Source organism: Mizuhopecten yessoensis, unplaced genomic scaffold (assembly GCF_002113885.1).
Source record: "Mizuhopecten yessoensis strain PY_sf001 unplaced genomic scaffold, ASM211388v2 scaffold3901, whole genome shotgun sequence".
Classification (NCBI taxonomy): Eukaryota; Metazoa; Mollusca; class Bivalvia; order Pectinida; family Pectinidae; genus Mizuhopecten; species Mizuhopecten yessoensis.
Genome location: NW_018405276.1, coordinates 201,265 through 224,875, shown reverse-complemented (window position 1 = coordinate 224,875; position 23,611 = coordinate 201,265). Strand labels below are relative to the sequence as shown.

The following is a 23,611-nucleotide window of genomic DNA, read 5'->3' as shown; positions in this document are numbered from 1 at the left end:
TGTATACTGACAGTTATATGGCTCAGGACTTGTTAGTACTGATTTTCGGTGTGTCCCTACAGCCTGACGGTCTCATTGCTAGCTGCTTCTGCCTCTGCTTCTGCCTGGTAGTAGCCTCATTCAACAGGTTGAATATTCTGCTATGTACGTAGGTGGTGTGCATGGTGCAGGACCTACGTTGGAATGTTAAAAGTTGATAAAAACAGGATAAAAACAAAGTACCTCAGAGTTTTGACACACTGGCCTTGAAGGCGTCCAGTGTTTTGACGAGGGTGATGTCTGGCGGGAGGGCGTTCCAGTCTTTCACCGTCCTGAGGATGAAGGACATATTCATTGTGTCGATCCTGCTTGTGAGGAGCTGGTATGATCTGGCATGGACAGATCTACCGAGTCTGCGAGGTGGTAGCAGTCTTCCGCCTTTACTTATCGCAACTAGGCCTCGGTCGATCCTGTACAACATAGCCAGGCGAGCGTCATGACCGCTTTTCTGGAGTGATCTCCACCCAAGTACGTCGAGCATGCTGGGGACGCTGGATGTGTTTCTGTGGCGGCAGGTCACGTACTGCGCTGCTCATTTCTATTTGCTCTATTTGATTGATGTTCCCCTTGGTGTGGGGGTCCCAAAGAGTGCAGACATACTCCAGCAGGGGTATTACTAGCGCGAAGTATGCCATGGATTTTATCTTGGTGGAAGAAATCTGCAGGTTCCTACGCAGGAAGCCCAGCGTCCTGTTTGCCTTGCTAACGATCTTCTGGATGTGTGTGTTCCACTTCATGGTGTTTGAGATGGTGACGCCGAGGTATACTGCTGACTGGACTTCTTGCAAGGAATGGCCGTGTAGGTGGTAATCGGTCTTGATTGGATTTCTCTTGTTGGTGACTCTCAAGACATTGGACTTGTCCGGGTGGAACTTCATACACCACTGATCCTCCCAACATCCCAGCTTGTTTAGACCCCCCTGTAGGGTCTTACCGCTGTTTTCTGAGGCAATGGTGAGTAGGCAATAATTTCGTCAGTACACCGGACAGTAGACGATAGATTGTCGTGCAGGTCGTTGATATAGAATAGAGAGAGGCTTGGTCCGAGGACTGATCCCTGCGAGACACCGGAGTCGACGCTCAGGGAATTCTACGATATTGTTAATTGTCTTGTAAAGTATTATAACTCTGTTCCAAGCTCTCGTATGCTCGAGGGGTTCACAATTCAGCTGATGTAGCGTATTCGTGATACATCCAGGGTCTCTGGAATAGTTATCCCCAGTAGCAAAAGTTGCAGCTTAGCGCTGAACTCTTTCAGGTTGTTGCATCTGTTGTGCCTGATAAGGGTCCCAAACATTAGATACATACTCGAGGGCATTCCTGATAAGTGTCGTAATAGCCTGTGTCTTGAAAACTGTATGCAACACCTTAGGTTCCTCGTTAGGACTAAGGTGTTTGTGCCTAGAGATTTTTTTACTAATGTCGACGCCCAGATATTTGCTTCTAGGGACAATTTCCGAATCATAGCCATGTAGGTGGTACGTGACATTGACTGGCTACCGCTTTCGTGTGGTTCTGATGGTAATATCCTTGTGAGGATTGAATGTTCGAGTGCTGACATGTCTTGTAGGATGACTGAGTCGTTAATGTACTATATTAAGCAATTATCGGCAAAGAGCTTGACTTGTGCTTGGGAGGTCATTACTAAAGGCCGAGAATAGGAGAGTGCCCATAACAGTGCCTTGGGCCATCCCAATTTCTACCCACAGTTCTACCCACAGTTCTAACAGTTCTACCCACAGTTCTACCCACAGTTCCCCACAGTTCTACCCACAGTTCTACCCACAGTTCTAACAGTTCTACCCACAGTTCTACCCACAGTTGTCTTTCCTTGAGTGATGATGCATCTGCCTCTGCTGATTTACAACCGTCGGCCAAAACATGCTGATTTTGTCTCGCCGTGAGAGTGTAGCGGAAGCGAGACTAAGATGTTGTTTTTCCGGCGACGACGGCGGCGTCAGCATGAAGTTTACTATAAGTGCTAGATTATGGTATTAGGTGTGGTAGTGCATAGAGCGGAAAAGTCAAATATCTGATTCTAGAAAAGTTTGTTTAGGGAAATACTGCTCAAGAAAAAAACATTCTTCAAAAGACCATTTAAATTCTTCCAAATCTACATTTCATTAATTCTACTTCTGGAGTATAACGTGTTATACTAGGATACCCACATGTTATAGGACTAAGATTGGTCTCCTTATCACTTACTGTTTTTAGGAAATCATGATAAGCTAGTATTTCGTCTTTCGAAATAAATTGGGAAAACATTTCATACGTAGGGGGCCTTTGTTGTCAATCAATTCTAATTCTATTTACAGGCAGGAAATGTCAGTGTTTGCAGAAAAGGAACAAGTTATTAGGTACTATGTCTGTCAACACAACTACGTCCTAATGATGCAGATCTTTTAAGTCAGGAAAGACCAACTTTGAGAGTGGGTTTAATTTCTCGAGTCCAACATTAAAAAAAAAATGTTCCGAGATATTTAACCCACCCTCAAAGTAAGTCAAGTGTTGCATGCCTTGGTGGTGTATTTATCTTCCACATCACGGGGGTAATCCCGATACTCGCTATTTCGCTTACGCCAAGGTATACGTAATACTCGTTGTTTGGATTACGGCAAGGTAATACTCGCTGTTTGGATTACGGCAAGGTAATACTCGCTGTTTGGATTACAGCAAGGTAATACTCGCTGTTTGGATTACGGCAAGTTAATACTCGCTGTTTGGATTACGGCAAGTTAATACTTGCTGTTTGGATTTCGTCAATACGGCTTACGGCAGAGAAAGATTCTCCCACGATTGGAAGAGGGTTGCAGCAAAATAAAAGATAGCAACAAAGCGGAAACAATGATAACACAAAAGTCTGTTGAAGGTATAGATACTATCACATACACGTGTCATAGTAGATTTTATACCATGAATATTCTGACGTAATACACAAATATACGTGTGTTTGATATGAAGATGAATAAAACGATTCCACGTGTCATTGAAATGGAATAAATAACTACAATTATAGAACGAATAATACTTTTATTATTAAATATATTAATTTATCACATGGACATTCCATTTGTGCATAAACTGCTGTCTAATACTTGTGATACGGATTACAAATGTGCTCAATTTCAGTTAATACGGATTACGTTGTATTAAATCGATTATCATGCGAGGGTTTTTATCATTATTTTATATCTCCGTCTCTTCAGGTGGGTTATCTATCTTGTCATTATGTTTAAAACTGGCACAATAGTTGTGGTGGTGTTACATGTTGACCAGCACACTAATGTTGAGCCATAACAATCACCGGTCCCCTCCCCTTATTTGGATAAGGCATGCCAATGTAAAGACAAAGTAACTTTGCAAATGAATTTATGTTACTCTTTTACATACCCTCAACATGTCAGTCATGGTATTGTTATAGTTGAGTGATCAAGTTAGACATGTTATGATACCTCCGCTACGAAGTAAGGGGGTATACTGGAATCAGCATGTCCGTCCGTCCGTCCGTCCGTCCGTCCGTCTGTCTGTCTGTCTGTCTGTCTGTCCCTAGAAAAAGTTTGTCCAGACAACTCCTTCTAAAGTAATGAACCATTTTCAACGAAACTTTCCAGATATGATAACTGCCATCTGAAGTTGTGCAGTCAGGTACCATTTTTTTCTGACCCTTTTTGACGAAGTTGTTGCCCTTTGTTGAACAAATTCTGAAACTTTTTGTCCGGACAACTCCTTCTAAAGTTATGGATCGATTTCAACGAAACTTTCCAGATATGATAACTACCACCTGAAGCTGTGCATCCAGGTATTCTTTTTACATTCTGACATTTATTTACAAAGTTATGGTCCTTTGTTGAAAAATCCATATCCGTACAATTCCTCCAAAACTACAGGGCCAATTTCAACAAAAGTTTCAAGATATGATAACTACCACCTGAAGTTGTTCATCCAGGCATTATTTTTTCATTCTCGCCTATACTTACAAGGTTATGGTCCTGTGTTGAAAAATCCTTGTCGGGAGTTCTCAAAAACTACAGGGCCAATTTTAACAAAGGTTTTCAGATATCTTAACTACCACCTGAAGTTGTGCATTCTGGCATTTTTTTTTCATTTTGAGCCTTTTTTTTTTTTTACAAAATTATGGCCCTTTGTTGAAAAATCTTTGTACTGACAACTCCTTCAAAACTACGGGGCTAATTTCAACGGAAGTTTTCAGATATGATAACTACCCCCTGATGTTGTGCATCCAGGTATTTTTTTTCCAATCCTTTTTATGGAGTTATGGCCCTTTCGTGAAAAGTCCTTGTCCTGACAACTTCTCCTCATCAACTCGGCCAATTTCAAAGTTTACAGATATGGTAACTGCCCCCTGATGTTGTGCATCCAAGTAGTACTTTTTCATTCCGACCATTTTAAAACGACTTATGGTCCTTTGTTGACAAAACTTTGTCTGTCTTCTATACTACTGGTCCGATTTCAATGAAAGTTTACAGATATGGTAATTACCCCCTGATGTCGTGCATCAGAGTAGTATTTTTTTTTCTTCATTTCGACCATTTTTTAAGGAGTTATGGCCCTTTGTTTGAAATCATTGTCCTGACAACTCTTCCTTAACTACTATGACGATTGCAGCAAAACTGGTTCATCTGGGCTAACAAGATTTTGTTTGCAAGTATGTTTTGACATTGGGAGTGAGTACAGAAAGTATGTCAGTTACCTATATACTTAAATAAGTGTACAGCTCAGTGAATAAAGAGATCATTACTGATGTTAAGGAAAGAAAGACGACAAAGTGTTGTTATTTTTCAGCCCCGTCAAAACTTTGAGCAATCATGGTTTTCCTAAACAACACCTATTTTAAACTTCTTCTCAAGTTCCACCAGTGGGATTGAGCTAAAACTTGCCTGAAATGATCCTAAGATTGTCCTGACCAAGTGGTGTTATTTTTCGGGTCGGTGCAAAATCCCAGATGGCCACCATGACCGCCATCTTGCTTAAAAACATTATAAACTTCTTCTCAACTTCCACCAGTGGGATTGAGATCAAACTTGCCTGAAATGATCCTGAGATGGTCCTGACCAAGTGGTGTTATTTTTCGGGTTGGTCTGAAATCCAATATGGCCGCCAGCTTGAAAAACACTATCTAAACTTCTTCTCCAGTTCCACTAGTGCCATTGAGCTAAAAATTGGTGGGGATATTTCGGGGCCTCGAAAGTTGAACTTAGCTATAAATTTGCTTTAAAATGCTATTCCTCCTTAATGCCTAAAAGGATATTGCAACCAAATATGGTCTGAAATATCATCGTTGACAGAGGGACGGGGCCTTCAAAGGATAAATCTATTCAGATTTAGGTTTAAATGCTTTCTGATAGCTTTACTGACAAATAGTTACCCACTGTTGACCAGAACTACCATCATGGAAAACAAATTCTTCGAATATTTTATTGAAAGTTGAAAAATTACCATTCTCCCTGATCAGTCTTTGTAGTCAGATGACCGTTTAGGCCCATGGGGCCTCTTGTTTAATTTTCTAGTTAATAATTATAACTTATTAGTTGAACTAAAGTGTTTCCGAGACAGAATAATTGTTTTCATTTGACAATAGAATTTTCCATTGGAAACATACAACATTTGTTTAGTCATGTGATTTTGTTTTTTGATAGTCACACCATACATGTGCGAGCTGCAGTGTGTGTGGTGAATGAAATATATGTGATATGAATAAGAATGTAAGTTTATATAATTGTCTGATAATTATCTTATTCCGATAGCATCAGTCTAGATTTCATAATTACGAACATATTCGGTCTATATAACTGATACACATCTACCCCAAATGACGGCCAAGTTTGTAATGAGTGTGCTACTAAAACCATGAAGAAAAAAATCAAACTTTTGGGAAGTCTCAGATCTAGAAAAATTAAGAAAGTCAATTTTACACATTCTTTTTGTTCCTATGTGATGCTGGGTGACCGAGAAAATTTGTTAAAATATTGATTTTCATTTAGTTAAAATATGATTGTTTGACCGCAATCCGTATCATTCCAGTTTGTAAATGAACGTAATCCGTATCACACCGGGACGTGATCCGTATCAGCATACATACCAAATGCATATTTTGATAAAAAAAAAATCGCTAAAACTTGTGTTAAGTTCAGACTATTCAATGTTGTTTTGTTAATGGGTCATTGGCCAAGACATGTGTTGTGTAAAAGTAATTTAATCAAATAGTTATTACATTTAAATCTCCACAAAGCTGTATGTAAACTGATGTCCGTATATATATATGATTATTCAGTCAAAACCAATTCAATCTAAAAATTTAAATATTGATATAGCAGCTTAAGACATACTTATAGCATATAGACTGAGTTACAATGGTAAGTTTTCAGTATTTATACAAGAAAGCGCATAAACACCTCTCACGTTCTTCCATCATGGGAGCATTTTACTCTGCCGTAAGCCGTATTTAACGCAAAACTAACTTTTTGCTCCGACGTAATCCAAACAGCGAGTATTACTGTGACGTAAGCGAAATAGCGAGTATCGGGGTTACCCCCGTGCGCATGTTCCAGCTGTACCTTGCATTCTGATAGTTAGCAAGAGTTTCAATACTTTGGACCCTACATGGAAAGCTATACGCTTCTTTCATCATTCTTTCTTTCAGACCACAATACAGACAAATGTAATTCTTTTCATGCCCAATAGACTAACCTGAATAAATTACCTCCCGACAGACAGATGTTCAACGTTAACGTTTCTTTACCTGTTCCACCGTATCATTTGACAAGGGAGACAACCGTAGTTTAACATTTTATGTGTAAATATAAAATGGCAAAATGACAACACAAACAGGCGCGTAGCTAGCCCCTTTACCGTGTGTAAGCTTTAAGCCCGACATGGGGTTACCGAACGCTACGCGCCTCGAGCCTCGCGCTTCGGGGGGGGGGGGTCTCCCCCATGAAAAAATGTTTTCTAGAACGTCTCAGGAGCCATTTCCCACGTCCTGATGTCTGTTTTCTCGATTTAATCCGTACGTAGATCCAGTGGAATTCTGAAGATTAACCGTCGGTTTTGCTTTGTACACCATACATACATACATTGTCTGGTTTTTACCTAAGTTATGTATACTATATATTCAAAACTTAAACTCCACTTTATAGTATCAGCAAGAAAAAAAACCGTCATGAAAACCTATATTTGTCAAAACCATGTGCAAGCCCGGGCTTATTGGCTTACATGGTAGCTACGCGCCTGACAAATGCGTCATTTTTTGATGCGGTAAACTCTCTAAAATGTATAAATAAATACGGATATCTTACCAGGCGAGGCAGAAAGGGTATAGGTAAGTACATATGAAGCTGTACATACATATTCATTATTCAGTTTTACGGATCTTATCTACACTCTGTACAAACTGCGGTCAAAATGTACATGTCATTTCAGTTGTTCTTTGTTTCAGACTCTGAATGCATTTTCAGGAGGACCGCAGTGGCCAAATGGTTAAGGCGTCTGACATTCTGCTACCACTAACCCTCCATCACTGGGCCGTGGTGGCCAAGTGGTTAAGGCGTCTGACAATTTGCTACCACTAACTCTCCATCACTGGGCCGTGGTGGCCAAGGGGTTAAGGCGTCTGACAATTTGCTACCACTAACTCTCCATCACTGGGCCGTGGTGGCCAAGGGGTTAAGGCGTCTGACATTCTGCTACCACTAACTCTCCATCACTGGGCCGTGGTGGCCAAGGGGTTAAGGCGTCTGACAATTTGCTACCACTAACTCTCCATCACTGGGCCGTGGGGGCCAAGTGGTTAAGGCGTCTGACATTCTGCTACCACTAACCCTCCATCACTGGGTCGTGGTGGCCAGACGGTTAAGGCGTCTGACATTCTGCTACCACTAACCCTCCATCACTGGGTCGTGGTGGTCAGATGGTTAAGGCGTCTGACATTCTGCTACCACTAACTCTCCATCACTGGGCCGTGGGGGCCAAGTGGTTAAGGCGTCTGACATTCTGCTACCCCTAAACCCTCCATCACTGGGCCGTGGTGGCCAAATGGTTAAGGCGTCTAACATTCTGCTACCACTAACCCTCCATCACTGGGCCGTGGTGGCCAAATGGTTAAGGCGTCTAACATTCTGCTACCACTAACCCTCCATCACTGGGTCGTGGGGGTCAGACGGTTAAGGCGTCTGACATTCTGCTACCACTAACACTCCATCACTGGGCCGTGGTGGCCAAGTGGTTAAGGCGTCTGACATTCTGCTACCCCTAAACCCTCCATCACTGGGCCGTGGTGGCCAAATGGTTAAGGCGTCTAACATTCTGCTACCACTAACCCTCCATCACTGGGCCGTGGGGGTCAAACGGTTAAGGCGTCTGACATTCTGCTACCACTAACTCTCCATCACTGGGCCGCGGGGACCAAGTGGTTAAGGCGTCTGACAATTTGCTACCACTAACTCTCCATCACTGGGCCGTGGTGGCCAAGGGGTTAAGGCGTCTGACATTCTGCTACCACTAACCCTCCATCACTGGGTCGCGGGTTTAAGGCCTACGTGGGGTAGTCGCCAGGTACTGTTCATAGGTCGGTGGTTTTTCTCCGGGAACTCCAGCTTTCCTCCATCACCAAAACCTGGCACGTCCTTAAATGACACAGCTGTTAAGACGTAAAACATAAACAAACAAACAAAACCCAACCAAACCCAAATAAAAGCATCTTAAGTAAATTTCATACACACGCAAATTGCACCACAACTTCACGGTACTGATCCGTCTTATTTGTTGGGCCCCCGCTCGAAGGCCAGGCTATAATATGATGTCCATTTCAGCCCTGCAGACCATAATGGACTCCTCAAGATCAATGTGTAACGATGTGAACATATTGATGATAAAATGTTTTTTAATTAAATTAATTGTTGCGCTGCGTATATCGTGCTGTTACTGTACCGTCCGCCTTGTCTTACCTTGTTACGTCCATATAAGGTAATTGTTCTGAATATAGGTGTTACATCGTTTTGGTCAGTGGTCAGTCCGGGTGTCTTTGTTACATGTTTTGGGGCGGTTTTTAGTATTCATTCATAGACAGAGCTAAAGGGTGTCTGTAATTTATATCCAAAAATTTGAAGTCTTGAAGCCATTCTCCAGATCTGGTATGTACACATATAGATGTGACAAAGTCTGATTCTGTAATTGGTTTATGTTAAATTATTATATTAATGAGATTTTGGATAAAGTTGCATTTATTATATTGTGAAATCGCACTTTTTAAAAAAATATCAGGATCTTGTTCTCGCGTACATGTATATTCAATCAATACATATAGAGCTCGTTTTAAAGTAATGTATATATGTTTTTTATCAACACTATATAAACTGTAATGTATATGTATCTTTTACAGAGACAATAGAGTTTTCGATAGAGAACGGATACAGATACAGATCTTCATTCTGTGTAAACCCCCGACCCATAGTTGGGTAGGTATTTTAATATTGTATATGATAATGTAAACAAGTGCTAATTGATAAGGATAATTGTATTCAATATATGTATCAGTAATTTGTTTAAGTATTGTAATTTCTACTATTGATTATGATGAAGTCAGTCATTGTAAGATTCAAGTATTATTCCTATTTGGAATGACCTATTGTGTGTGAACGAATTGAATATGTATGTACTGAATGTACATGTTAGGAATCATATGTATGCGCTGTGTTTCATTATGTAATCAATTGTATTGTGTCTTTGTAGGGTTTTTTGATTGATTATGTTCCACATATTGTGAAAATAAACATGTGAATCAAGAATTCTGCGTCAACCTTGACTTTCATTCAACTTTACAAATGCACAGTAGAGCCTACTTAAGTTATATAGGGGTGAAAGGGTTAAATATCAATAACTTACATTAGTTTTAACTTATCTGGAAAATTTATGAACATACACACACATATAGATTTAAGTATCTTACCCTTACTCTGATGTTTCAAGGTAGCATCACATTTTGAGATCAAATGGCGTTTGCTTTTGTTTTCCTGCTGGAGTTGTATAATAAAATGCATAGACATACATTCTTTTTATCAAACAACAGTTTAAGTAGTATATTAAATGAAGTCTGTATTGTGATTCGATGTTCTTATCTACCGCATTATCACAACCTAGTTCGTAGGTCGTCTCAAAGCGGTTAACAAATTTTTATCCGTGCTTATAGGGCCTGTGCAACCAGCCAATATCTTTCTCAACTCCCTGGGGAGTATACAGCCGGTGCTGACATTTCGGCACTGACAGCTAGCATTCAACAATTCTTGTACTGCCCAACCACGTACTCATTTACAGCTGAGTAGACTAGAACAAGCGGAGTAAAGTATCTTGCTCAAAGATACAACACAGTGCCGTGCCGTGCCGTGCCGTGACGTGACGCGACGCGAACCCGCAACCCTTTGGTCACGATCCCGGCGTTCTACCATTAGACTACTATGCCTCCTTAATTAACATGAAAAGGCAAAGCCATAAAAGAGCGTAGCTTTTGGTGATCTCTGATATTTACTGATTAAGAAAACAACTTTCAGAATGAGATAAGATAAACTTTATTTAAAGTCGGCTAGTCGAGGAATAACAATAAAACACAATCTTTAATGAGATTAAGACAGTCATAACAATAGGGAGACCGGGGCAAGTTCGGTCCTTTTATTATTATTTAAGTCCGTTCTAGGAAGTATGGCAGCACGTCCGTTTTTGAACATTATTTAACTGTCCTGTCGGAAGATTGGATGGCCGAACGAGACTCGCCATGGGGTACATTGTAAGTTCTGACAGGCATTCGGGTAAGTTCGGCCCTCATTGGAATCAGCATATTTATGACGTCATAAAGCATGCAACGTCAGATTTTACTGCAAATTTTATGACTTTTTATGTGTTAAATACATGGGCCGACCTTGCCACGGTATTATAAGTCGAACCTGTTCGGGCCCAAATTGATATTTCAATAGATTCTTATCGCACAGCAATATGGTAATGAGTGATTGGCTTGGCTTTTATGTGTTATCATTTGAAGCTGTCAGTGTCTTACACGTTTGACTGTAAAATAGTAGCAATCCCGTTTCAAAAAGTTCGCATAACTAAAAGGGAGATCATGATATTATTTCTACCCTCTCAAAAGTAATTTTCTCCTGTTAAGTCATTTCACTTTAGAGTTTTCCTCGCCATATTTTCGTAGTTGAATGTCCAGCCAACTAAACTGCTAAGATCCTTAAACTTGTAAATATTAGCTCAAAAACAAAAAAATATCAGGGATGGCCGAACTTGCCCCGGTCTCCCGTATGTAGATTATTTTTTTATATCATTGATGATTGGTAAAAATGTATTCACACTATGATTTTTGCATCACTGACGCCATTTTCTTCCAGTCAAATCTAAAGTAGATATTTGTTCTTGTGCGTAACGTATATCATGGGTCGGGTGGCGCAGTGGATAGCGAGCTCGTCTTCACCAAGATGGCCGGATTCAATCCCGGTCACCTGCCCGATCACTCCAGCTTCCTCCCATATTAAGAATTAAAACCTCTGCGTGCTTCCGTCAGGGCACAAAAAGAATGGTTGAGATAAGCTGGGGGAAAACTGTTTGGTATTTGCTATAGAAAAAGCGCATATTACATATTTGACGATTAGTCTAATTAAAGGTTAAAAAAATTAAGGCAAGGTGTAGTAAGGGGAAGCAACTCTGTTTACGCACGCATGTGTTACCATTAAAGAGCTTCGCTCGGGAGCCTTCGGCGCCCGAGAGCTACACTCTTATCACTAGTTAATGAACATTTAACATAGCTTATAGTGAATAACCTTTAAAGACAGGTGAAATAAACAAAATATATTTAAAATGGCGTGTAAACATACATGGACAACATTGAAACTTAAAGAAGATATCTACAATTAAGTAAAAGAGGAGGATAGGAACGTAAAGAAAAATGACACCAAAACAAAACGGAAACCAGATGCTGCAAAAGGAATAATCCTAAGAGTTGAAAACTGTTTCTGTTTCAAGGTGTTTTTTTGTACTTTGGTCTAAATTAGACCTGTAAACACATCGATAGTTCATTCACTTATTTTTCTACGGAGATATTCAAATTTATCTAACTTGAACGTGAGCATGCATGCTTACATATAACTGATGATGGTGACCTGTCACGGCTTGGAGTAAAGTGCAGGACTATAATATAACCGATAGCCAAGGTTTCCTATCAGCGTTACTAAATGACACGAATTCACAAGAGGCTCTCAGTAAGTCTTGACCTGATGACATATATCATTTCCTGTTTATTTTAGATCACATAACCATGATTTTTACGAACTGCATTCGTAAACAATAAACAACTTTTATTAGACTACCTCGTTGGTCATTAAACCTATTTTTCGGAGTTTTCTGGAGAATGGGTGTTGTTGATCTGTATCCTACTTAGCCAGAGGTTCCTTGAGAACGACCCCTGTTTTTCTACATTAGACATTTCAACATACACTTAAGATTTATTCGGTCATCATCGCGACCTCCTTTTTAGCTATTATATATGAGTGTTTGCTATGTCCAAAAGATCTACAGCATGATTTATATGCTTTTTCCCCATCGATTGGAGACATGAGTCTGACACGTATTTTGCGGGAAACGCTTACTCTCCCGAAACACCAGGGTACCTTCTTCTTTTATTTAGGGCGTGATCGTCAATATGGTGTCTTTCTTTTTTGCTTTTGAATTTCACTTTTTTGTCATGTGCATTTTATTAACAAGATAAATTATAAGGCCTATTGGACCTCTATATTGAACTTACGTGATAGAGGTCTATTGAACTTAAAGTGACAGATATGTTACATTACAAACTTGTATGACCAGACATATATTAATCCACGTACCTACTGTATAATTTTTTTAAATCATTGTTCTGCATTAAATAATATCTAATGAATGTTCCACTGACCGAAAGCCTGGACAGTCACGAGGGGTTGTCGGTACTTACCTGGTGTTGTCGGTACTTACCTGGTGTTGTCGGCATTGTTCTGAACAGTTACGAGGGGTAGTCGGTGCCTACCTGGTGTTGCCGGTACTTACCTGGTGTTGTCTGCATTGTTCTGTGGTGTCTCAATAGAGAAAATGAAGACAAAGCAAGAAAATGGACTGGAATCATCAAAGGACAAAGTGAATGTTTTAGCGGAAGCGAGTCAGCTAAAATGGTCGTCACGGCAGGAGTTCATCATTTCTCTCCTCGGTTATTCGCTCGGTCTGACAGACATATGGAGGGTACCCTACTTAACCTACAGAAATGGAGGAGGTAAATCTATATAGGGGCAATGTACCTCACTTACGGGACAGGTGAGGTAAATCTATATACGGGCACTGTACCTCACATACGGGAAGGAGGAGGTAAATCTATATAAGGGCACTGTACCTCACTTACGGGATGGAGGAGGTAAATCTATATAAGAGCACTGTACCTCACTTACGGGATGGAGGAGATAAATCTATATAAGGGCACTGTACCTCACTTATGGGACGGAGGAGATAAATCTATATAACGGCACTGTCCCTCCCTTATGGGACGGAGGAGATAAATCTATATAAGGGCACTGTACCTCACTAATGGGACGGAGGAGGTTAATCTATATAAGGGCACTGTGCCTCACTTACGGGATGGGGGAGGTTAATCTATATAAGGGCACTGTACCTCATTTACAGGTCGGAGGAGGTTAATCTATATACGGGGCACTGTAACTCACTTACGGGTTGGAGGAGGTAAATCTATATACGTGGCACTGTAACTTACTTGCGGGACGGAGGGGGGGGGGGGGGGGGGGTGTGTGTGTGTGTGTGTGTGTGTTAAATCTATGTACGGGCACTGTACCTCACTTACGGGATGGAGGAGGTAAATCTATATAAGTGCACTGCACCTCACTTACGGGATGGAGGAGGTAAATCTATATACGGGCACTGTACATCACTTACAGGACGGAGGAGGTAAATCCATATAAGGGCACTGTAACTTACTTACAGGACGGAGGAGGTTAATCTATTTAAGGGCACTGTACCTCACTTACGGGATGGGGGAGGTTAATCTATATAAGGGCACTGTACCTCATTTACAGGTCGGAGGAGGTAAATCTATGTAAGGGCACTATACATCACTTACGGGATGGAGGAGGTTAAACTATATAAGGGCACTGTACCTCATTTACAGGTCGGAGGAGGTAAATCTATATAAGGGCACTGTACCTCACTTACAGGAAGGAGGAGGTTAAACTATATAAGGGCACTGTACCTTAGTTACGGGATGCAGGAGGTTAATCTATATAAGGGCCTGTACCTCAAGGGACGAAGAACGTTACTATATGAAGGGTAATGTTCCTCTCTTACGGGATGGAGGAGGTTAATCTATATAAGGGCACTGTACCTCACTTACGGGACGGAGGAGGTTAATCTATATAAGGGCACTGTACCTCACTTACGGGATGCAGGAGGTTAATCTATATATGTGCACTGTATCTCACTTACGGGACGGAGGAGGTTAATCTATATAAGGGCACTGTACCTCACTTACGGGATGCAGGAGGTTAATCTATATAAGGGCCTGTACCTCAAGGGACGAAGAACGTAACTATATGAAGGGTAATGTTCCTCATGTAGATGGGTACTGCACACAACCTATAGGAGTTCTTACCGACAGGGATGATAGAGGTAATTGTATATATAGGGTACTGCACCCTACCAATAGGAGTTCTTACCGACAGGGATGGTAGAGGTAATTGTAAAAGATATTTAACTTAACATACAGGAGTTCTAACCTACATAGGGTGGCGGTTAATTCTATATATATATGTAGGGGCACTTTTTAAAAATAAGTCTGGAGGTAAGTGATGTGGCGGATACCAAGGCTTCCTTTTGAAAATATGAAAGTAAATATTCAAATAGCTATGAGGACGCTCTGCTTTCATATTCAAGATACATTTTTATTCGCGATTAAAAATGTTCTAAATTCTTGTTTCCTGCTGCTTAAGCGGAAAAACTTGGCGAGTTTGACTTGAATAAAGATTGATTATTGTATTATATATAATATAATGAGTGATACATGTTACATGCTATGTAATTATATGGACAATTGTATTACTTCATACCCGTAATGACGCCTAAAGCCCTCTCTTATTCAGATACATATTATAACTTAACAGGTGCGTTCTTGATTCCGTACATATTCTTCATGCTGGTCTGCGGGATTCCACTTTATTTCCTGGAAATCATGACGTCACAATTTTCTGGGAAGGGAACCTGGCGTGTATGGGATTTTTGCCCATTGTTCAGAGGTAAGTTTCTAAAAAAAATCCAGTTTTGTAAAAAAGAAGAATAGTTTTCGTTTCCAGTTTTAGCTAACTAAAGAAGCATCAACACAGAATGAGGCCACATGCGGAACAAAGAGATATCGCATTAAATNGGGGGGTGTTTAGTCATTTTCTACGGGAGAGGACATATTCAGTGTAGCTATCGGGAAAAGGTGAATTAGCCGCCAAATGATTTTGTCAGTATCTGACCTGCGTGAAGACAGATTTTCCGTGTTAGTTCCGTTAGAATATTGCAGGTGTCATATCACGGGTGCCATAAATGGTTCACTTCCGGTGCCGCCTACTTTTGTAGTTTGTCTGCTGCTAGGTTTCAGCTGACTTTTTGCATCATATCATTATGAGTCTTTTCTTGTGACGTCGTGGACATACATAATTCCTGTCTAATGGGTGCTACACCCATCTGTTTTACCAGGATGAGAACCCTAGACAAGTTGTAGAGCGAGCTTGAATTATTTCGTGCAATGTAACACTTTTTTTTATTAGAGTAGGTATATGGTGCAAGAGAAAATCGTCGCATTGTTTGATGTAAACCACTTGGAAGACTTCCGGTCGATTCTTATTTCTATTTGAGAAATAACTACTTCTTGTTCTTGTGATAAAAGATTGCTTTAACATTAAACTTGTTTAGATATATTATAAATAAGCATATAACTTTATAAACATGAATACTCACATGACACAAAGGGACAACGAACCCACAAAGCACACCTATAAGCATGATCAAAATCATCGACCTCCATATCGCCAAGGAATAACATGTTTCCAAATGAAATCATGACGGGAGTCATAAAATCGCCCATAACCTTCATCTAACAGCATCTGTCAAAACCTTGTATCGTTAGTTTGACTGTCAGCAGTCACAGGTTTCTCGAAAATCATGATATTCTAAGGATGCACTTGAACAATAGATCGACTGTGACATTTAAACACAGTAGGTTATGTAAGAAAGGTAACCATCAAGAAAGGGAGAGTTTACTATCTGGAAACCAAAATCGTCATCAACGTGCATCTATCGAAACCTTGTGTTGTAAGATTGGAGGTCAACAGTCGTCAGCCATTTCGGAAATCATGATAATCCAAGAAAGCATTTGAACGACAGATCAACTCTGACATTCAAACACAGTAAATTTTAAAAATGTAACCATCAAGAAAGGGACAGTTCATGATCTGGAAATCGAAATCTTCACTGAATCATGTTTAGGACATGGTAATACGCCGTCCCTACTGGGTATTTTGTAAGTAGATATCGAGATGTGCAGATTAGTAGAAGAGCATTTAGTGACCTTTATGTTAGATTATCTCACATGGTCGCGTGTTGACTCACACACAGAAAGACGTTATCCACCTGTCATCTTAAAGTATTGCAGGAAGGTGTGTGTAATCAGTAATAAAAAACTTCATCAATTATTGTTTACTAGTGAAATTACAAAGGTATCAAACATGTTAATTTCTTATCATTCAATAATTTCCCAACAAAGCTTAACTGACTTGCCGTTGTGATTTTAGATTCTGAAAACACCACTATAGATGAAAAGCCACACATATGTTTCCACAGAAAAATACTGATATTATAGTTTGACGAAGATAATAGTATTTCAGGCAAATGTGATACAATAACATTGAAATAGGGTGTAGCGGTATTAGGAACGGGAGCGGGTATACTATATCAATAAAGGAAACATTGCTACAGTAGATAGAAAATGAACAACAAACAAGAAAAAATAGCTTACACTTGTATTGTTTATGGGACATGTACCCCAATGGAGCATTGGGGAAATTCAATAACATCTATTCCTTTCTATCAGTTTTTACAATATTTGTACGTTTGCACAACTCAATATTTTACCCAATTCTCTTTCTGTGGTGACTAGGATTTGGCATTGCGTTCCTCGTCATCAATTGGATTGTAGCAGCCTACACCATGCTGCACAAACCCTGGATCATCGAGTATATCATAGCCTCGTTTTCGGCCAAACTTCCGTGGACGTCATGTGACAATGAGTGGAACACTCCAGCCTGTGTCCAGTCTGTTCAGACAGCCACCAACGTCACGTTCATGTCCCCCTACAACTACACAACAGGCGCGGTAAGTAATTGGGGTAACATTATAGCATAACAATAGCTTTCTGTAGTTTGAACGGTGTCAGGTACAGCTGTTAAATGATATCCAACGATGGAGGATTGACAATTATAAGGTTATTTTATCATCGCAGTAAAAATCGATATAATGACATCAGTCTATTTGCCACATCGCCTACCGTCAACTGGTTTGAAGGTCCAATTTTCTCTTTCTTTCTGAAGAATTATTTTACCATTTTCCCCTCAATTCATCGCCAAATCCCTTTATAACGACAAAATTTCTTTTGATAAAATCATGGCAGTATAACGAAGTCCTGCTGTATTTCCATATCTTATCCCATTATGCGACCTCCATATCAATCCGAGGATCGAAGTATGCTACAACGGATATCCATATCAAATATTATATTCACCCTTTTCTGTTAAATGAAAAACATAAACAAATTGGTTTTTATCATTATTTCTTAGAAACTCATACCTCGAAAGTAGGAAGCGACTTACTTTTTGTTAGTAAGGAATGGAGAGTTCACTTGTCTAAATCAGCTAACTTTCAAGACCATCTTATTTTGAAATTATTTCAGTCGGTATGTCGTGGAGTTTAGTCAACATGTCGGCAATAATTACCTTCATCGTCTAACGGTAGAAAATCACAGTGAAATCGATTCATTATGCTTCCATGATTTACAACCATGCTTCAATATTTTCTTCGTTTCCTGGACTGTTTTGATGTTTGCTAATCAAATCATTAATTACAACATCAACGAATCAGCTTTATTAAGAAAACAGTTTGGATATTTCCGTTATAAATCGTAAGTATATATAGAGAAATCACAGGACAATAATACTTTGTAACACGTAATGAGACTATTTTATTATAATGAATGTTTTTAAGATGAAAAAATAAATAAATAATACATTAAATAAATAAATAAATGAATATAACGATAATTCTGTTCGACCTTCAGCCTATGTATTCTTCAACACTGGGTTCTATATCAGCTGGAGGCAATGCCACACTACTGACCCCAATGTCCTCGGTGGAGGAGTTCTGGAAGTAAGTTTCTCCTTATCTCGTATCGCCTGTCTGTAAATTTTGACAATTTTGAAGTTTGATCTTTTGATTTATATGTCTGGAGTTTCTGATATCGTGCTTATGACTTCAAGACATGTATGAATTCAAAGATATTGCATTGATGTGCATTCAACGCAAGGACATTCATACCTATGAACAGAAATACGATGTGCTGAATGCCTATGATTTCAGTGTCAATGGTTTTAAAGACGATGTTTTGAGTACCTCAGTGTCAATGGTTTTAGAGACGATATATTGAGTACCTTTGATCAGATTTCAGTGTCAATGGTTTTAAAGACGATGTATTGAGTACCTTTGATCAGATTTCATTGTCAATGGCTTTAAAGACGATGTATTGAGTACCTTTGATCAGATTTCAGTGTCAATGGTTTTAAAGACGATGTATAGAGTACCTTTGATCAGATTTCAGTGTCTATGGTTTTAAAGACGATGTATTGAGTACCTGTGATCAGATTTCATTGTCAATGGCTTTAAAGCCGATGTATTGAGTACCTTTGATCAGATTCCAGTGTCAATGGTTTTAAAGACGATGCATTGAGTACCTTTGATCAGATTCCAGTGTCAATGGTTTTAAAGACGATGTATTAAGTACCTTTGATCAGATTTCAGTGTCACTGGTTTTAAAGACGATGTATTGAGTACCTTCGATCAGATTTCAGTGTCAATGGTTTTAAAGACGACGTATTGAGTACCTTTGATCAGATTTAAGTGTCAATGGTTTTAAAGACGATGTACTGAGTACCTTTGATCAGATTTCATTGTCATTGGCTTTAAAGACGATGTATTGAGTACCTTCGATCAGATTTCAGTGTCAATGGTTTTAAAGACGATGCATTGAGTACCTTTGATCAGATTCCAGTGTCAATGGTTTTAAAGACGATGTTTTGAGTACCTCAGTGTCAATGGTTTTAGAGACGATATATTGAGTACCTTTGATCAGATTACATTGTCAATGGTTTTAAAGACGATATATTGAGTACCTCTGATCAGATTTCAATGTCAATGGTTTTAAAGACGATGTATAGAGTACCTTTGATCAGATTTCAGTGTCAATGGTTTTAAAGACGATATATTGAGTACCTTTGATCAGATTTCATTGTCAATGGTTTTAAAGACGATATATTGAGTACCTCTGATCAGATTTCAGTGTCAATGGTTTTAAAGACGATGTATTGAGTACCTTTGATCAGATTTCAGGGTCAATGGTTTTAAAGACGACGTATTGAGTACCTTTGATCCGATTTCAGTGTCAATGGTTTTAAATACGATATATTGAGTACCTTTGATCAGATTTCAGTGTCAATGGTTTTAAAGACAATGTATTGAGTACCTTTGATCAGTAATGCAATAGGTTGCACTTGTGAGTTCAGACACACTATGTGGATTGTCTATTATTTCGGAAACAAGTGTCTATGATGTTGTGGGTACCACTGAGTTCCTGGGCCCACTTGTATAAAACATCTCTACTCTTGAGATTTCCTCAAGTCTTAGATTTCCCATAGACAATACATTGCTTGAGATTTTCCTTAACTTTGAGATGTGTTATACAAGTGGGCCCTGTACATCTAACTTTGTTATATCCTCAGTTACAAGGTCCTAAATATCTCCTCCGGACTGGACGATATCGGGAGGCTGAACTGGAAATACCTACTGTACCTACTGGCGTGTCACGTGATCATCTGGTTGTCCTTAGTCAGGAGTATACAGTCCATTGGCAAGGTGACCTTGTGACCGGACAAAATTAAAGTAGTATTAACAAAAGAAGAATCAGTATCAGCTCGTGCTACATTTAGACTAGACTCAGTTTTCGGGCTTAAATATGTTTTAACTGTTTTTGACTATTGACTTCCTATTCTTGGTGTATATTTTTTGACATTATGTTATAAAGAAACGACTTTTTATAATGCATTTTTCTCAATTTCAATATCATATCACCGTCATACATAACACAAACAATGTATATCCTCAGATGATGTACGTCACAGCCATTGCGCCGGTGGTGCTCACATTCGTCATTTGGATCCGAGCTCTCACACTCCCGGGAGCCACAACTGGGATGTCCTATTTCATCACACCTGACTTTGAACGCCTGACTCACTCTGAGGTTTATACACAATTAGTTATCCATACAAATATACGTATTGGAGAATATGCAAAGTTTAAATAATACATTATTGACCTTATTTCTCTCTGAAACTCGATATCAAAGTTATCTATTAATCAGAATTCCATGTAACGTTATGTCATTTCAATGAATGATGTTGTTATAAAAGCGATTGAATGTATGCAACGTTCGTTTTAAAACAAAATTGTGTTGCAAAAGCAGGCATCTTGCTGATTCCATTGGTTCATAGGGAGGCTGTGTTTTTCTGTAATTGTTAAAATGGTAACGCCAGCTAGCCTAGTTGGGTAAGAAAAGGGCTAGTAAACTAAACGGATAATGGAAGGAGGAGAACTACTATCAATAATCTGTCTTTTTAATGATTCCTGACCAAAACTGTTAAGTGACTAATGGAGGCACGGTAGTCTAGTGGTAAGACGTCGGGCTTGTGACCGAAGGGTTGTAGGTTCGAGTCACGCAACGGCACTGTGTTGTGTCTTTGAGCAAGATACTGTAAATGAGTACTGCGTTAGGCAGTGCTAGAATTGTTGAATGCTAGCTGTAAGCGCCGAAATGGCAGCACTGACTGTATGCTCCCCAGGGAGTTAAGAAATATATTGGCTGGTAGGAAAGGCCCTATAACCACGGATAATGATTTGTGAACCTATTTTGAGACGACTTACGAACTAGGTTGTGATAAAGCGGTATATGAGAACCTCAAAATATTATTATTATTATTATTACTAATGGTGTCAGCCGATGAAAATTATCATGGTTCTATGAAGGTTCGCGTCACACACAACAGGCATTCCTGGTTTAGGTATAGGTGGTGTCGCATTTTGGAGAATATTTTAGAACGAATTGTGTTTCATACCACCATAAATGTTTTTTTTCCTAATTGTATATCAATTCTAATAACTACGTTCAAAAGAAAATGAGACAATATCATACCATCCTTCTATGTTGTCTCATTCGGTTTAAAATACATTTGAAATAATCTTAAACAAATGGCTAACCACCCATTATTACAGGAAAAACGCACTTTCAATGGTTAACAGTTCCATCAGGCGGCGAATGTCAACATTAGAAATTTCCGTTATAATATGAACTTGATGTCACGTCATGATTGGTCCCTATAATCTCAAACAGTTTGAGGGAAAGACCAGAACAGTTTTAAATTTGAAAATATTTTTAATGCGTCTTGCCGTTATTGGAGAAGGATTATACAATAGAAATGTGTGTACAACTATTTATACTGTTATCATGGTGGCACGTTATGGTGCAAATGACCCTCCCCCACAACCCCCCACACCCCCACCCCTACATCCCCGCTATCGAAGAGCAGTATTTTTGTGGAAAAACTACAACTATAGGAAATAGCAGCCTCAGCATCTGACTCGCCATTGACGATAAGTTATTTAGTAGAATATTTATCTTTGTAAATGTAATAAGTGGTATGTTGTTTAAGTAGTTCAGTCATGTGTGACATGTATCTATCAGGTGTGGATAGAGGCAGCCTTCATGGCTTTCTACACACTGGGACCGGCCTGGGGAGGACTGGCCATGTACGGAAGTCACAACAAGTTCACAGACAACTGCTTTCGGTAAGGGTAACTACAAAAAAAATCTGACAGCTTTTACCGATCCATTACAAAACTGCTTTCGTTAGTGTACAAGTATTTTGTACTGAGTTATTGTTTCATTGTGACAATTTTTCTCTGTTTTATATTGTGATAGGTAAATTTTCATTTTCCTGTCTTGAAAAAGGAGCAGATCGCCCTGAAAATTTGACAAATTATTTCGTCTGCACTGTCGTTATTACTTCTTTGCACTGATATACATTTACATATATATTGAAACAAAACGCAGCATTACATAGTTCAGTGTACAGTATAACCGTTAAAATACATACGGTATAAGTTTTGATATTTGAATATGTCTATAACTTCAATTATGCTGATATCAAATTTTTACAATGTTATTCTCTGTCCCTCGACTCCTAATTTGTATGCAACCCTTTGACTATTATGGTTTAGCTGCGGCGATTTGAATGTATTGCAGTGACGCCGTTATAAACACAGTGATGACTGTGATGATTTGTATGTATTACAGTGACACTATTATAAGCACAGTGATGACTGTTGATTTGTATGTATTACAGTGACGCTTTTATAAGTACAGTGATGACTGTGATTTGAATGTATTGCAGTGACGCCGTTATAAACACAGTGATGATTGTGATGATTTGTATGTATTACAGTGACACTATTATAAGTACAGTGATGACTGAGATGATTTGTATGTATTACAGTGACACTATTATAAGTACAGTGATGACTGAGATGATTTGTATGTATTACAGTGACTCTATTATAAACACAGTGATGACTGTGATGGTGTGTATGTATTACAGCGACGCTATTATAAGTACAGTGATGACCGTGATGATTTGTATGTATTACAGTGACACTATTATAAACACAGTGAGGACTGGGATGATTTGTATGTATTACAGTGACACTATAGTCATCACTGTATTACAATGACGCTATTATAAGTACAGTGATGACTGTGATTTGAATGTATTGCAGTGACGCCGTTATAAACACAGTGATGACTGTACTTATAATAGCGTCACTGCAATACATACAAATCATCACAGTCATCACTGTGATGATGTCTATGTATTACAGTGAGGTTGTTATAAGTACAGTGATGACTGTGATGATGTCTATGTATTACAGTGAGGTTGTTATAAGTACAGTGATGACTGTGATGATTTGTATGTATTACAGTGACGCTATTATTAGTACAGTGATGACTGTGATGCTTTGTATGTATTACAGTGACACTATTATAACTACAGTGATGACTGATGATTTGTATGTATTACAGTGACGCTATTATTAGTACAGTGATGACTGTGATGATGTC

General features: G+C 39.1%; 1 protein-coding gene across 1 annotated transcript in view; it reads left to right on the top strand.

Moving 5' to 3' along the window:
* Window positions 1–13,005: 13,005 nt before the first annotated feature.
* The window catches only part of LOC110448183 (sodium- and chloride-dependent glycine transporter 2-like), a 27,405-nt gene continuing 16,799 nt past the window's right edge, over window positions 13,006–23,611 (top strand). The window contains exons 1-7 of the mRNA XM_021494298.1: window positions 13,006–13,345; window positions 15,237–15,368; window positions 17,276–17,490; window positions 18,449–18,537; window positions 20,163–20,295; window positions 20,546–20,680; window positions 22,178–22,281. Of these exons, the coding sequence (XP_021349973.1) occupies window positions 13,168–13,345; window positions 15,237–15,368; window positions 17,276–17,490; window positions 18,449–18,537; window positions 20,163–20,295; window positions 20,546–20,680; window positions 22,178–22,281 (986 nt within the window). The 5' untranslated portion in view covers window positions 13,006–13,167. The remainder of the gene's footprint in view (window positions 13,346–15,236; window positions 15,369–17,275; window positions 17,491–18,448; window positions 18,538–20,162; window positions 20,296–20,545; window positions 20,681–22,177; window positions 22,282–23,611) is intronic.